Here is a 12,769-nt window from a genome sequence, read left to right on the forward strand (position 1 = left end):
ACGATACAAGAAGGAATGAAAGTTGTGTCACGGTTGCAAGGCAAGTCCGAGTCTGACTTTCGCCGCATGACATTGACATCGGGCTCGGCGAAACGTCGGCAATGGCGGTCTCCATATGGTATGTTCTCTAGTGCCACTCTTCCCGGCCGCCAAAGATCCAAATGTTCAACGCTGAAAATTCAGCGGTATGTTTTACTGAAATTTCTTCAAATAGCATGCCCCAGAAAACTCGCTCAGAAAACTTGCTGCACTTCGTAGCCGCGTTCACGACTCTCGAGAGATTACATACTTACCTTGAAATTTTTTCTCTCATAGCTTTGGATCTTCTGTTCCGTCTACTTCCCCATATGGCCCCAGCGCTGTAGAAGCATTTCGGTCTATAGCAAGGTCCAGGAATGCCATCAATCTATTCGGCTACGACTTGGATGTACCAATGCCAAACTTACATCTTATGTGGCTGAAGCATGTCACTGTTATCGTCAAACCGCTTTCTTTCTAGGGCTATGTTCAATATCAAAGATGTGTACGTCGAACCCGAGACGAATCAGTCTATTTTGAAGCCTTAACTTTAAATAATACAAACAGTCACAGTCGCAATCGAAGCGCTTGGATACTCTGTTGCTGGAACTCTCCCACCTGTCTTTCATCCTTATGACACACGAATGGCGCCGCCAGCCTTTCCGTGCACTATACTTGGGTTATCAACTCCTGTTCATAGTATTCCTGTTCATTCCCTATCATGTCGTCAAATATGCACCTCGAGCGTGGCGTCCAAGAAAATCTTGGTCCCTACAGCGCAGTGTAGGTATCGCATTCGTTCGTTATTTGGGGAAGGTTGAGGAGAAGTACGCCCGATATCGCACTTTCCTCAATAATATATATTCTGACGATATACCTACCTATTCGATAGAGTAGGATCTATGCTGAGCTTTCCAACCCACGAAGCAATAAAGGAAGGCCCTGGTGTGAAAGCTTTGTGGATCAATCCCGTTCCAGAGCTAATGAACAAGCAACTTCAACAATGGGCAGCGATATCTGGTGTGCAACCCATCCGCATACCGGGGTACTGGATGGATAAGCAAGGTTTAGATTTCACTATCGGTGCACCCCTGCAGTCAGGCGAGAAGATCCTTTATCGTCTTCACGGCGGCGCCTACACACTACTTTCATCTCACCCAGATGACAGGTCTGCTAAATATGCCCGTGATCTCCTAAACAAATGTTCCTCATTTCGACGTGCATTTTCCGTCGAATATCGGCTTTCTGTGGGACCTCCTTACCCTGCTCGTAATCCGTTTCCAGCCGCCCTCCTCGATGCTATCGCTGGTTATGCTTACCTCGTTAACGAGTGCAAATACAATCCTTCAGATATCGTGATAGCGGGCGAATCTGCAGGAGCAAATCTCGCTCTGGCGCTTACACGATATTTGCTTGAATGCCAGGGAGATTCTAAGGACAACGTCTTTGAGCCTCCTGCCGGATTGATCCTTCTCTCTGCCTGGGTCGATCTCAGCACTTCGCATGTTAAACCTGGATTGTCACCCTTCCTAAATGCCGAGTCAGATTACGTCTCCCAGTTGACGCCGCTTGACTGCTACTCCAAGATTGCTTTCCTCGGACCTCACGGACGGGAAGGTGCCGAGACGAATGAGTACATATCCCCCGCCTCACTACATATCGACTCTACATTTTATCGATTTCCCAGAACCATCCTCATCGCGGGTGGCTCGGAAATGTTTTTGGACCAGATCAAAACTCTTAAGAGTAGGATGGTGCGTGATATGGGCGAGGGGAACGGCGCTGGTCAGGTTACCTACTTGGAAATGCCTGATAGTATACATTCGTTCATCAGCTGGCCCAAGTATGAGCCTCAGTGCACCGATGCGTTGCTGAAAATCGCAGAATGGGCGGACGTGTTTTAGATATTTTCAATTCCAGCTTCTCGCCCAGATGATTTACAATTGACAGATGCAGTTGATTGGGAAAATGTGGGCCGCGCCCTTGAAAGGAGAGAAGAATGTTTAACTGCAGTTACAAAAAACAAGAAGATTTATCTACGTGTGTACATTCAAGTTTGTCAGCTGAAGATAAGGGCGAGATATTAGTCTAAGATGGTCTAGACAAGCACCGCACGGGAAACGCAATTCTTCCATCAACTTAGCCTATGCGAGGTTTGCTCTCTGCACTAATCTCATAATCCCAAGAACTAGAAGAACTTGGGGAGCGACAGGTTCATACCTGTCAACGAGAAAGTTGAGGTCAATTAGGTTGATTGATAGGGGTAAGGATACATGGGAATGTGAGAATGGAGCAGTATGCACGGTTTTTCGAGAGATTTTATCTCTTCTTCATCCAGACTTTTACGCCCGTGAAAATGGATGAATTCAACCTAGCAACATTAGTTTTTCTAAAATGTCAGCAAACCAAATCCATATCACAATTCCTCGATCATCGTCCGTCCCCCCATCCTCTCACTCATCCATCCAATCATGACTCCAAAGCACGGTAATGATAACAGCAATGACAACACGAACCAGGACTTACCGACCCAACGCGCACGATCGGACTAGTTGTCTTCGTAGCCACCCATGCAAGTGCGATCTGTCGAAAGGAGTGCCTTCGGCTTGCTTGAGGCGAGGGGTGGAGGCACCTATGGGGCGAGCGACATCTCCGGAGGCGAGGGGGGAGTAAGGGATGACACCGATACCTTTGAAGTTACAGTATCTAATCATCTCACGTTCCTATGTATTAGGTTTGTCAAAATTAGAAAGAGAATACTTGATACTTAAAGAGTGGGATAGTACTAGACTGGGGCTGCATGTTTTATAGAAAAGTACGGACTGTAATGTGGGTAGACGATGAGTAAAGAGGGCGCCAGCCGTGCAAGCATGAGTGTTTGAGTTGTCATTCTCCGGTAGATGAAGAGGTGGACGACCGAGGTGACTGTGGAGATGGTGTACTGTGGTATCACGATGACCAGCTGATCGCTGATCTCGATTGCGTGGGTTGGTACCCCGGTAAGTTATAAGACACCGAGTCCCACTGCATGACAACACGGGCGCGCCAAAACCTCGAACGCCTGGCTAAGGCGATGTAGGCCCTGAAGGTGTGGCACAGAAATCGTCAAGATTAGAGATGCTTCAAATGCACAGGAATACATATCAAGAGCTGCCACCCCATGCCCATTTCCACATTCAACCTGAACGTTACAGTATTTCAGTCCATGCTGGGTATGAACTGTATTCTGTAGATACCGACAACCGTTCGCTATGCGTTATATGCGTCACCTCCGCTGCAGCCCTCTTCGAGCCTCTCTGTGCTCAATTTAAGCTTATTCAAGTGACTATCATTAGTCTCCACCGTATTATTCTGATATAAGCAAAGGGTTCATTCAGCATTCCCCCCAGAAAGAAAAATATGCTCACTGCTGAACTTAAGGCCACTTCATACGAAAAGGTCGCCATCTGGGGCCGTGAAGAATTAGCAACATTGAACTCTAAAGATCGTCGAGAGCCTCCTGTAAGCTGAAAAGATGCATTGGTAACATTCTCTTTCGCTCGGATATTTGCACGTTCGATCAGTCTGGAAGGCAGAAATCAGTGGTTATTGATAGGAATGTTGGTTGAGCTGCATTTCTGACACTTACAAGGCCACTGTAAATCAAATGCTGACATTACGTCTACAATGATGATACCCATAACGGAAGCTCACGCGTAAGGTTAACATATAAGCTGGGGAGGATAAAATAAAAAGGCAACCTTGTTGTCCCATTGTGTTTCATGAATAAATGATTACATGCAATGACGGGTACATACCAATACCAGTAGGTTTGTTCAACAAACCACAAGACCAGACATGAGCCTTGCACAGCCACGAGGAGTATCCCACGATTGAGTACCAAGAATTGTATTGATTTCAGGATGCCCCTTGTCCTACAATACCCTATCAATCACGATGCTCATTTAAACAGAAAAAGAAAAAGAGGATAAAAGGACTCGAGGTACGGAAAATACTACTGACTTCCTTGATATTATCTCCTTGGGATTGAGAAAACACCACATTGCGGCTGAAGCGATGAAATCACAAACTGTCGACACAGTGAGACAAATATCACCCAGGATCTGTAAGTGCCACATCGAAATGTTAGATAGCCACAATATAGAGAATACATAGACAGCGGCATACACGAAACGTCCTTGTGTTGGTATACGCGAGAGATGAGTGTTGCGTTAAGAGGCAAGCATTAGCTAGATTGATAAGGGGGTGATTATCTGGATACAACGTCACGATGATACAGCGGCCTACCCATCCCTAAACCTGCCAGAAAACAATAAGTGAGTCCATGCATCGTGCTTGAAATATAGTGACAACTTTCCTAAACCACACAGTGCAAAAAAGACCTGGAGTCAACATAAATATAACAATTGAAATATGTCTGCATATTGAACACACTGACAATGATCAAAGCCACTATCCAACTCTTCCGGTTGACTGTGGTAAATGAACATAGGCTCTTGAAGCTACCAGGGCTAATAGACTCACCTATGTGGATTTGGAGAGCGAAGAACAACTGTGCTCTGTATTATGATCAGTATAGGTATCAAAGTAAGGTTATTATGGGCGTGTATACAGTGCCTGTATGACGCATGTTGTGGCAATCTCTGCACTATATTCCCTATCTTGGGTCTTAGTAGGCTGTGATAGCTGTAAGATAAGGCTTTACGCACCATGGCAGGAGTGTAAGAATCAATGGATTGTAGTGATTTTGAGTCTAGGAGGGGGGAATATAAGGTATAATCTGCGATACAAATCGAAAAACATACGAAGTGGGGAAAAAACAACCTGGCTAAAAATATCCAATTCAATGTGTTGATGATACTATGAAGAAGCATAAGGTAATATTTTATGGTCATTTTATGGTACATATTGCGTACAGGATACATGACACCTGGCACACTGTGGTGAGTGCCTGATGATATGGACACGGCTTGAACGCTGTTACTCACCAGTGTCTTGGTGGGCCACCGATCATTGTAATTGAGAAAATAGTAATAGGCCTGCACAAACATGCACCCTAGAAAACTTACACAACGTTAACCTCCAGAGGGAATTAGAGCAGCCAATGAGCTAACACAGTTGCAACAAGGAACCCTACAAGAGTGATACTAGTAAGCCTAATTGAGAGACTGTATTCAGTGATAAATTCGTACCCCAGTAGCTACATTCCAAGTACTTTACCTGCAACCCTGATAGCGGGGACACGAGGATATCAGATTTTTGTAACATGAGGTGAAAGAGACAGGTGAGTATTCGAGTTCGTCCTTTTGGCGCACTTTAAACAAAATATACCTATGTAAGGGTTCTTGTGATCAGCATGTACGAACATTGGTTCTGTTTACAGTAAAGATGTGGACAATGCTCATCTTCCGTAGTCTGTGCCGGAGAGATGCGATCATGTCCGACTATTGAGATGAACAGTATGGGAACAGGGAACCGAGACACTGCACATATTCCAGAGTTAGATTGCTTCATTATGAAACTGATTCCGTTTACTTGTAAGTAGAGGGGGGTTCACTATTATTGTATTAGTCTTGTATCCTTTTGTCGCTTTCCAATCATCTTCAGCGATCTTCCAGTCATCAGTAAAATGTCAACTTTCTTTGAAGACCTTAACTCAGCTTAAAACGATTTTAAGAGTGATTAAGATCGGTTTGGTGCCAAGGGACCTATGGATTTTCAAGACGAGAAAAGTTTGATTAAGGACACTCAATTTCTTGAATCTCACTGAGTACGACTTTGAACAAACTTGAACAACTCTTGAATTTTTATTAAGGCATTAAGAAGTAACTCCTAAGATGAAAGCAAGATATTTTCGAGAACCGGAACAAGTAGCATTAAATGAGAATAAGAAAAAGTCAGTGCTCCAAGTTGTAAAAGACGAAACACAATTCAAGACACAATTATCACCAAAACAAACTGAGCAGGGATGTGGAAAGAGTCTACAAGGAATTCATGATAGCTGGGGAAAACACTAAATGTATTTGATCATCTATGCACCCCAACGCAAAAAACCTGTAATGAGCATGAATGCGAGGGCACACATACAAGGAACACTTACACAGCCTAAACATCAGCTAGACGGGCTCGAGGGTCAGCACCTCCATCTGTACTTGTGGCTGGCTGTTTAGAGCGTCCTTTTCCAACAACGTAGGTGCTTGCTTTTGCCACTATGTCGTCCATTGTCTCTTGTTTGAGTGCTTTGATTGATGTAGCATAATAGCGAGTAGCCTCGCCCCAGTTCGTGTCAGAGAACGCCACATGGCTACCGGTTGTTTTGCCAGTAGCCCTGTTGAGCTCTCGAACCGGCTTGACTTTCCGAGCTACGGAACCTACTTGGGATTGCGTTACTGGCGGGTCCCAGGTGATTTTTCTCTCAGCCCACATAGTAAATGCACATTCAACCTATATTCAGGCTTTAGTAGAGACCTCGAAATGATGCTGGTTTTGTACTCACGGCTGCTGCGCTCATCGCTAGGGCCCCTACCGGTGGATACTTCTTAGTGTCTGTGGCATTACTAGGCACACTGTCAGCTCGCAATACCTCAACATCAATAGATGTGTTAACTGCCGCAAGGTGGGCCGCAAATGTTTGCAGGACAAACGGCGACCGAAAGAGACCACAAAATCCCTAAAAACAAAATGTGAGCCAAATATGATGTATTATGAGACCACATACCAAGGGATCATCCCCTATTTCTTCGTAGAGGTATGCAAAACCAGTGAGAACTTCACTAGCAAATTCTTGACGGGCGTGATAAGTTGTGTAAGCGGGATCAGATTCAAAGAAGTGCTCCACCATGGCCTTGGCAGTAGAACCAAAACCACTTCGCCATTCCGAAAGACGTTGAGAGGCCTAAGAGCTAGTGAAAGAAATAACAAGACAAAAGACAAAATAAAACTCACCACAAGATAGACAGGGTCTTGTACAGTGATAGCGTGGCGAATGTTGGGATAGATAGCATCCCAGGCCAGTTGCATGGCCCAGATTGCCTTGGTGTCGCTAATGTTCCAGGGATTCTCGCAGGTCCCAACCCACTTCTTATACATTGTGATAAAAGTGTTGCGCCAACGGCCACCCTCCATGCAACCCTCCAGGAGGTCAGAGTTTGTGATTTTTGTCGGATGTTCAACTTTGATGCGCTTTAAGGGAGGCTTAACACCATCTCAAAATTTAACGAGGTTCTAGAGAAGAATAAGGTCAGTAAAAAACAAACTTGAACGGTTAACTCACAGTGCTTATGGTACGCTTTCCCTTAACAGCCTCTATGTACTCTTCTATCTCAACTTCATCCTCAAGTCCACCCGCCCGATATCCAATACCAGTGCCTTCATTTGTAGCTGACCACATATTTGATGTGGATTGTGAAGAGAGCACCCGTTTCTTGTTGTTCGGATGAGATGTGCAAGCAGTGGAGTCTGTAGTGATGGGAAAGAGTGATGAAACGTCCTGCGAGTTTGTGCTGAGTTCATCTGCTTCGTTTGTTGTAGCATAGTTTGGCTTGTGAACATTTTTTCTCCATGAATTGATGCCTACAGATTTGCTATAGGATGGATCCGACACATTTGAATTGAGGCGTTGGTAGAAAAATAGAGTTATTTTGTTGAGGCAAAGCAGTTGATCAGTCATTCTGTAGAGATCAGATGAAAGAAATGTGCTGACCTTCCACGTGGTCTTTGCGCACCATATTGGGGCTTAGCCAGCGTCAGGTCGGAAGCTGCACTTCCTTGTTGCCTTAAGGCTACAATGGCACCTTGAATGCCTGAGTCGTTGCCTGCTTTCTTCTTTTTCTTGGGGACGAGCTCCTCTATGTCACTCTCTTCCAAACCTTCATTGTTGTCTCCATCATCAGCTCCATCATCAATTCCTCCATCAACTCCATCATCAGCTTGGAAGTACAGCTGAGAAGAACACATCATATCGATGTCTCTATCATCAATTCCTTCATCAACTCCATCATTGGTTTGAAAGTCCAGCTGAGAAGAACACACCATACTAATAGCTCCATCAATTCCTTCATCAACTCCGTTATCAACTCCATCATCAGCTGAGAAGAACACATCATACCTTGTTCGTCTTTTTTGCTCTCTTTGCTGCCTACTGATTCTTCTTCATCCCCGCTATCTGGGATGACCTTCAGGCTGCTTTTACAGCATGCAAGATGGGACTGGTGCCACTGGGAAGGAATAGGTGCCACAGAATCTTCTCTGCCATCCTCGATGTAAGGGCTGTCTTTCTTACTTACCTGGCGCCGTTGGGAGGGAGGGAGCATAGGTATATTGTCTTCTATGTCTTCTCTGGCATTTTTATTTTCAACCTTTGCTGCAGCAGCAAGACCAAGCTTCATAGCTTGCACCAACTCCTTTTTGGTGAGTTTAAACTGTTCTTTCTCTTGCGCTACCTCCGCTCGAGAACAACGTTTTGGTTCCAGGTCAAGTAGAATTTTCCCGGGGTGTTGATGGGCATTTTTAGCACGAGTTACTGGGCGAGACATGGGGGGAAGATGGATGGACAAAGCTTTACGTGGAAGAGAGAAAACGGAGTTCAGGACTAATAGTAGGTAATTTTCAAATGAAATTTTCTGTGTTACTTCGGAACTAAAGCTTTCTCACACATAGTATGATTGCTCTTACGTTCTTTACTAGTAGACTCAAACAACAATGCCTCCCCAGATATATCATCACAAACCTGCCCGGCCACACCACAGCAGCTTAACTATACCCTGCGAGAATTCTCAGTGCAACCGCTGGTTTCGCAGTCTCTCCGGTTTGAAAAAACATGTGCGCTCTTGTCATGTCAGTGCCCCCAGCCGTCCACTTCCTCCTGAGCACCCAGCACTTTCACCACCAGCTGAAAATGAACTAGAAAGCAACTTCGAACCATTTGACGGACAGGATGAGCAAGAAAATCCGCTATTCAATGAGCCATTAGAAGATCAGGCTCAATGTGAGATTGAATACTATCCTTTTCTAGATGGTATGTTGTCTATGTTTTCTAATGGGCGTTATTCCTGCTGAAAACTCACAGGACGGCCTTGTGATGAAAACGCGAACTTTCTACCTCCTGGAGCAAAACCTGTACTACCCGAAACCCCGTCAACCAATGATTGGTCCCCATACCGGGATTGTGTTGAGTTTGAGACAGCGTAACTCCTCTACAAAAAGGTACAGATGTCTGGGGGAGATATTAATGCCCTTGTAGATCTGTGGAGGGCCTCGTTCATCAAAAATGGTCTGGCTGATGAAGATGTCCCTTTTGCAAACAAGGACGACTTGTACCGAGTAATTGACTCGACTTCCAGCAGTGACGTGCCATGGGAGTCTTTCTCTCTCTCATATAATGGCGAGCTTCCCAAAGAAGACCCCCCAGAGTGGATGAAACAGGAATTTGATGTTTGGTTTAGGAGTCCGCGTGCCATCATTCAAAACATGCTATCTAATTGAGACTTCTGTGGTGAAACCAATTTTGTGCCTTACCGGAAGTTTAGCAAGAAGGGAGAGTGAGAATATAAAGACTTCATGTCAGGGGAGTGGGCCTGGAAGCAGGCCAACAAGATCTCCGTGGATCCAACAACCCATGGCTCATCATTCGTGCCTGTTATTCTAGGCAGCGATAAGACCACAGTGTCAGTTGCGACAGGCCAAAATGAATATTATCCAGTGTATATATCCATTGGAAACATTCACAATAATGTCCGACGAGCACACAGGAATGCTGTTGCATTGCTGGGCTTTCTGGCCATTCCAAAGAGTTTGTTCTATTCAACAATATTTTTTCTTTGCATATACTAAAGCTAACACCTTTTCAGCTGAGAAGAAGTATGCAAATGACATCAAGTTTCGCAAGTTTCACCGACAGTTATTCCACACCTCCCTGGCTCGCATTCTTCAAGATCTCAAACCCGGGATGCTAGTTCCGGAGGTTCTATGATGCGCTGACATGCATTTTAGGCGTGTTATCTATGGTATTGGTCCATACATAGCTGATTATCCGGAGCAGGCTCTTCTTGCATGTATAGTTCAAGGGTGGTGTCCTCGGTAAGTGGCTTTCTTATACGGTACTATTCAGACTAATATCTGATTCTCATAGCTGTATTGCCTGGCCTAACAATCTTGATGGCAGAGGTGGTCGGCGCTCAGAAGATCACACAGAGGTTCTTGCAAACTTCCTCAGTCCAGTGGTTTTGTGGGACCAATATGGTATTGTTAGCGACATAGTAGTGAGTCTTTTACATTCGAACAAATCCTGTTCTTTATCATATGCCAACCCTTTTACATTCAAACAAATTTTGTTCTTTCTCATACGCCAACCCTTTTACATTTGAATGAATCCTGTTCTTTCTCATTTGCCAACCCTTTTACATTCAAACGAATCCTGTTTTTTCTTGTTCACCAACCCACACTCAAACAGCCATTCACACATGATTTCCCTCGTGCCAACATACATGAAATTCTGGCTCCTGATCTTCTTCACCAAGTCATCAAAGGTACTTTTAAGGATCACCTTGTGACTTGGGTAGAAGATTACCTCCATCTAACATATAGCAAGAAGCGGGCTGACGAGATTTCAGATGACATTGACCGACGGATTGCAGCAGTTCCCTCGTTTCCTGGCCTTCGACGATTTCCTCAAGGCCGTGGATTCAAGCAGTGAACCGGCGACAATTCAAAGGCTCTCATGAAGGTGTACTTCCCCACTATTGAAGGGCATGTCCCCCCAGACATAATATGTACATTCCAGGCTTTTCTTGACTTCTGTTACTTGGTACGGCACGATACTCACAGTGACAGCACCATCCAGAAAGTGCAAGATGCCGTCAAGGATTTCCACCACAGCCGCACCATTTTTGAGACACTAGGTGTCCGACCAACAGGGTTCTCTCTCCCACAACAGCATTCACTACAACATTATCCATGGCTCATTCGAATGTTTGGGTCTCCAAACAGCCTCTGTTTGTCAATAACGGAATCACGACACATTACGGCTGTAAAAGAAGCATGGCGCCGGTCAAGCAGATTTGAAGCACTTGGTCAGATGTTGCTGATCAACCAGAGGCTCGACAAACTTGCGGTCTCTAGGGTGGACTTTACAGCCCGTGGGATGCTTTCAGGCAGTATCCTAGACTATGTAAAGAATTATCACAATGATGCAATGGAGGCTACAAGAGCTCTGGATACAAGAGCGGAGCACCACAATACCGAAGACAACAACAACGGGGATAGTGGGCCGGTCCCAGGTCCATTGACACCTGGCTATGTCAAACCATCGGTTCGCCGTTGTACATTTTATTTCACTGCTATTTAAATGTATATTATACTGATGGCTATCTTTTTAGTGCGTCAATATTCAACAAACTGCCACAAACTCAGTGTGCAGCTCAACCAACCCTGCCTTGTTGAGTTACTCCGGCGCTTCCTTTACAGCCAAGCGCACATGAACGACCATGATGCACCCTCAGCCTTTAATATACCCCTGCACCAATGCCCCATGTTCAATTCGAGGGTAGTTGCAACGCACTCGGCAGTTGCATATTTCTATGCGCCAAGCGACTGCAGTGGAATCGGTGGTATGCGCCGAGAAACAATTCGTGCCACGCCTTTGTGGCGAAAGCATGCGGCTCATTACAACTGTGCTTTTGTCGAGCGCGATCCTTCAATTCCAGGAATCCGAGGACTCGATGTCGTTCGCATTTTTGCATTCCTTTCTTTCTCACATGATAATACTACTTATCCATGTGCTCTTATATAGTGGTTCTCTCATATTCTGGATGAGCCTGATGAACTCACTGGGTTGTGGAAGGTCCAGCCTGATACAAATGACGATGGATCACCCAGTCTCGAAATTATTCATTTAGACTGTATCTTTCGTAGTGCACATCTCATGCCTGTATTCGGCGATTATGGTCATCGGTTCATCCCATCTGACATTGATTTCACTAACTCACTAGATAAATTTCCTACGTTCTACATTAATAAATATATAGACCATCATGCCTTCGGACTTAGCCAAGGATGATTCATAACTTGTCAAACTTGATTTTATACTTCATGTACTTGGACCACGCTTGGATAACACTTTGCTCAAAATGTCTGAATGCTTCTACTTAGACCAGCCTACGTGTCTAAATGAAGTTGAAGGTGAATTGGCTCGCTTTCTTGTTCACTTGATAGAGCTTTAATTCCTTATATTTCTTGAACAGTCTTGAAAGTCAGCAAAGCGTGACCAAGTTCCGTCAAGAAATTTGACACTTTACTGATGCACCTGGAGTTGGGCACCACCAAGTGACAAAACCGGATAAACCCGGTCTCTGCCGAAGCAGCCATTGTTCTCCATGGAGCATAGCCACCACTCCATGGAGTAACCATTGTTCTCCTAGGAGCACAATTGTACTCCTAGGAGTCATTATACTGTAGCGAGTAGCACCTCCAACTATAAGTAGTAGGGGGTTTAGTATAGGAATACCTCAGTCGTTTCTATAGCCTCTTGGGCAGCGGCTGAGGTATGTTACATTACATTTATTAGAGATCACCTTAAACTAACATCTATTGTAGTTTCACTTAGGTAAATAATAAAGTCGTTTCTATAGCCTCTCGGGCAGCGGCTGAGTTTCACTTAGTTTTATTACCAAGAGCATAGATCTAGTTTGCCCAGTGTCTCTTCTTGCGCATGAACTGCATGGTGCGGGATGTATATGATCTACTCAATGTCAGA

General features: G+C 44.8%; 4 protein-coding genes across 4 annotated transcripts; 2 read left to right on the forward strand and 2 right to left on the reverse strand.

Annotated features, from left to right (window-relative positions):
* Positions 1 to 599: 599 nt before the first annotated feature.
* SERLADRAFT_464642 (uncharacterized protein) lies at positions 600 to 2,067 on the forward strand (the record flags this gene model as incomplete). Its single annotated transcript, XM_007317071.1, has 2 exons — positions 600 to 845; positions 911 to 2,067. 2 exons carry the CDS (start codon positions 652 to 654, stop codon positions 1,920 to 1,922), a joined length of 1,206 nt encoding a protein of 401 aa, XP_007317133.1.
* Positions 2,068 to 2,865: 798 nt separating this feature from the next.
* On the reverse strand, positions 2,866 to 4,942 carry SERLADRAFT_414790 (uncharacterized protein; the record flags this gene model as incomplete). Its single annotated transcript, XM_007317072.1, has 17 exons — positions 2,866 to 3,106; positions 3,163 to 3,199; positions 3,259 to 3,369; positions 3,426 to 3,582; positions 3,647 to 3,653; positions 3,712 to 3,758; positions 3,816 to 3,932; positions 4,021 to 4,121; positions 4,186 to 4,247; positions 4,306 to 4,317; positions 4,376 to 4,400; positions 4,457 to 4,491; positions 4,543 to 4,577; positions 4,631 to 4,695; positions 4,728 to 4,771; positions 4,824 to 4,878; positions 4,935 to 4,942. 13 exons carry the CDS (start codon positions 4,728 to 4,730, stop codon positions 3,268 to 3,270), a joined length of 768 nt encoding a protein of 255 aa, XP_007317134.1.
* An 859-nt stretch (positions 4,943 to 5,801) lies between these two features.
* Positions 5,802 to 6,462, reverse strand: SERLADRAFT_414791 (uncharacterized protein; the record flags this gene model as incomplete). Its single annotated transcript, XM_007317073.1, has 2 exons — positions 5,802 to 6,049; positions 6,119 to 6,462. One exon carries the CDS (start codon positions 6,442 to 6,444, stop codon positions 6,124 to 6,126), a length of 321 nt encoding a protein of 106 aa, XP_007317135.1.
* Positions 6,463 to 8,718: 2,256 nt separating this feature from the next.
* Positions 8,719 to 12,137, forward strand: SERLADRAFT_448076 (uncharacterized protein; the record flags this gene model as incomplete). The annotated part of the gene is made up of 11 exons (XM_007317074.1): positions 8,719 to 9,034; positions 9,086 to 9,186; positions 9,223 to 9,463; positions 9,563 to 9,808; positions 9,867 to 9,979; positions 10,058 to 10,095; positions 10,148 to 10,277; positions 10,469 to 10,694; positions 10,764 to 11,336; positions 11,394 to 11,740; positions 11,807 to 12,137. The coding sequence occupies 11 exons, from the start codon at positions 8,719 to 8,721 to the stop codon at positions 12,071 to 12,073; spliced, it is 2,598 nt and encodes an 865-aa protein (XP_007317136.1).
* Between the last annotated feature and the right edge of the window lie 632 nt (positions 12,138 to 12,769).

Source organism: Serpula lacrymans, assembly GCF_000218685.1.
Source record: "Serpula lacrymans var. lacrymans S7.9 unplaced genomic scaffold SERLAscaffold_5, whole genome shotgun sequence".
In the NCBI taxonomy this organism is placed as follows: Eukaryota; Fungi; Basidiomycota; class Agaricomycetes; order Boletales; family Serpulaceae; genus Serpula; species Serpula lacrymans.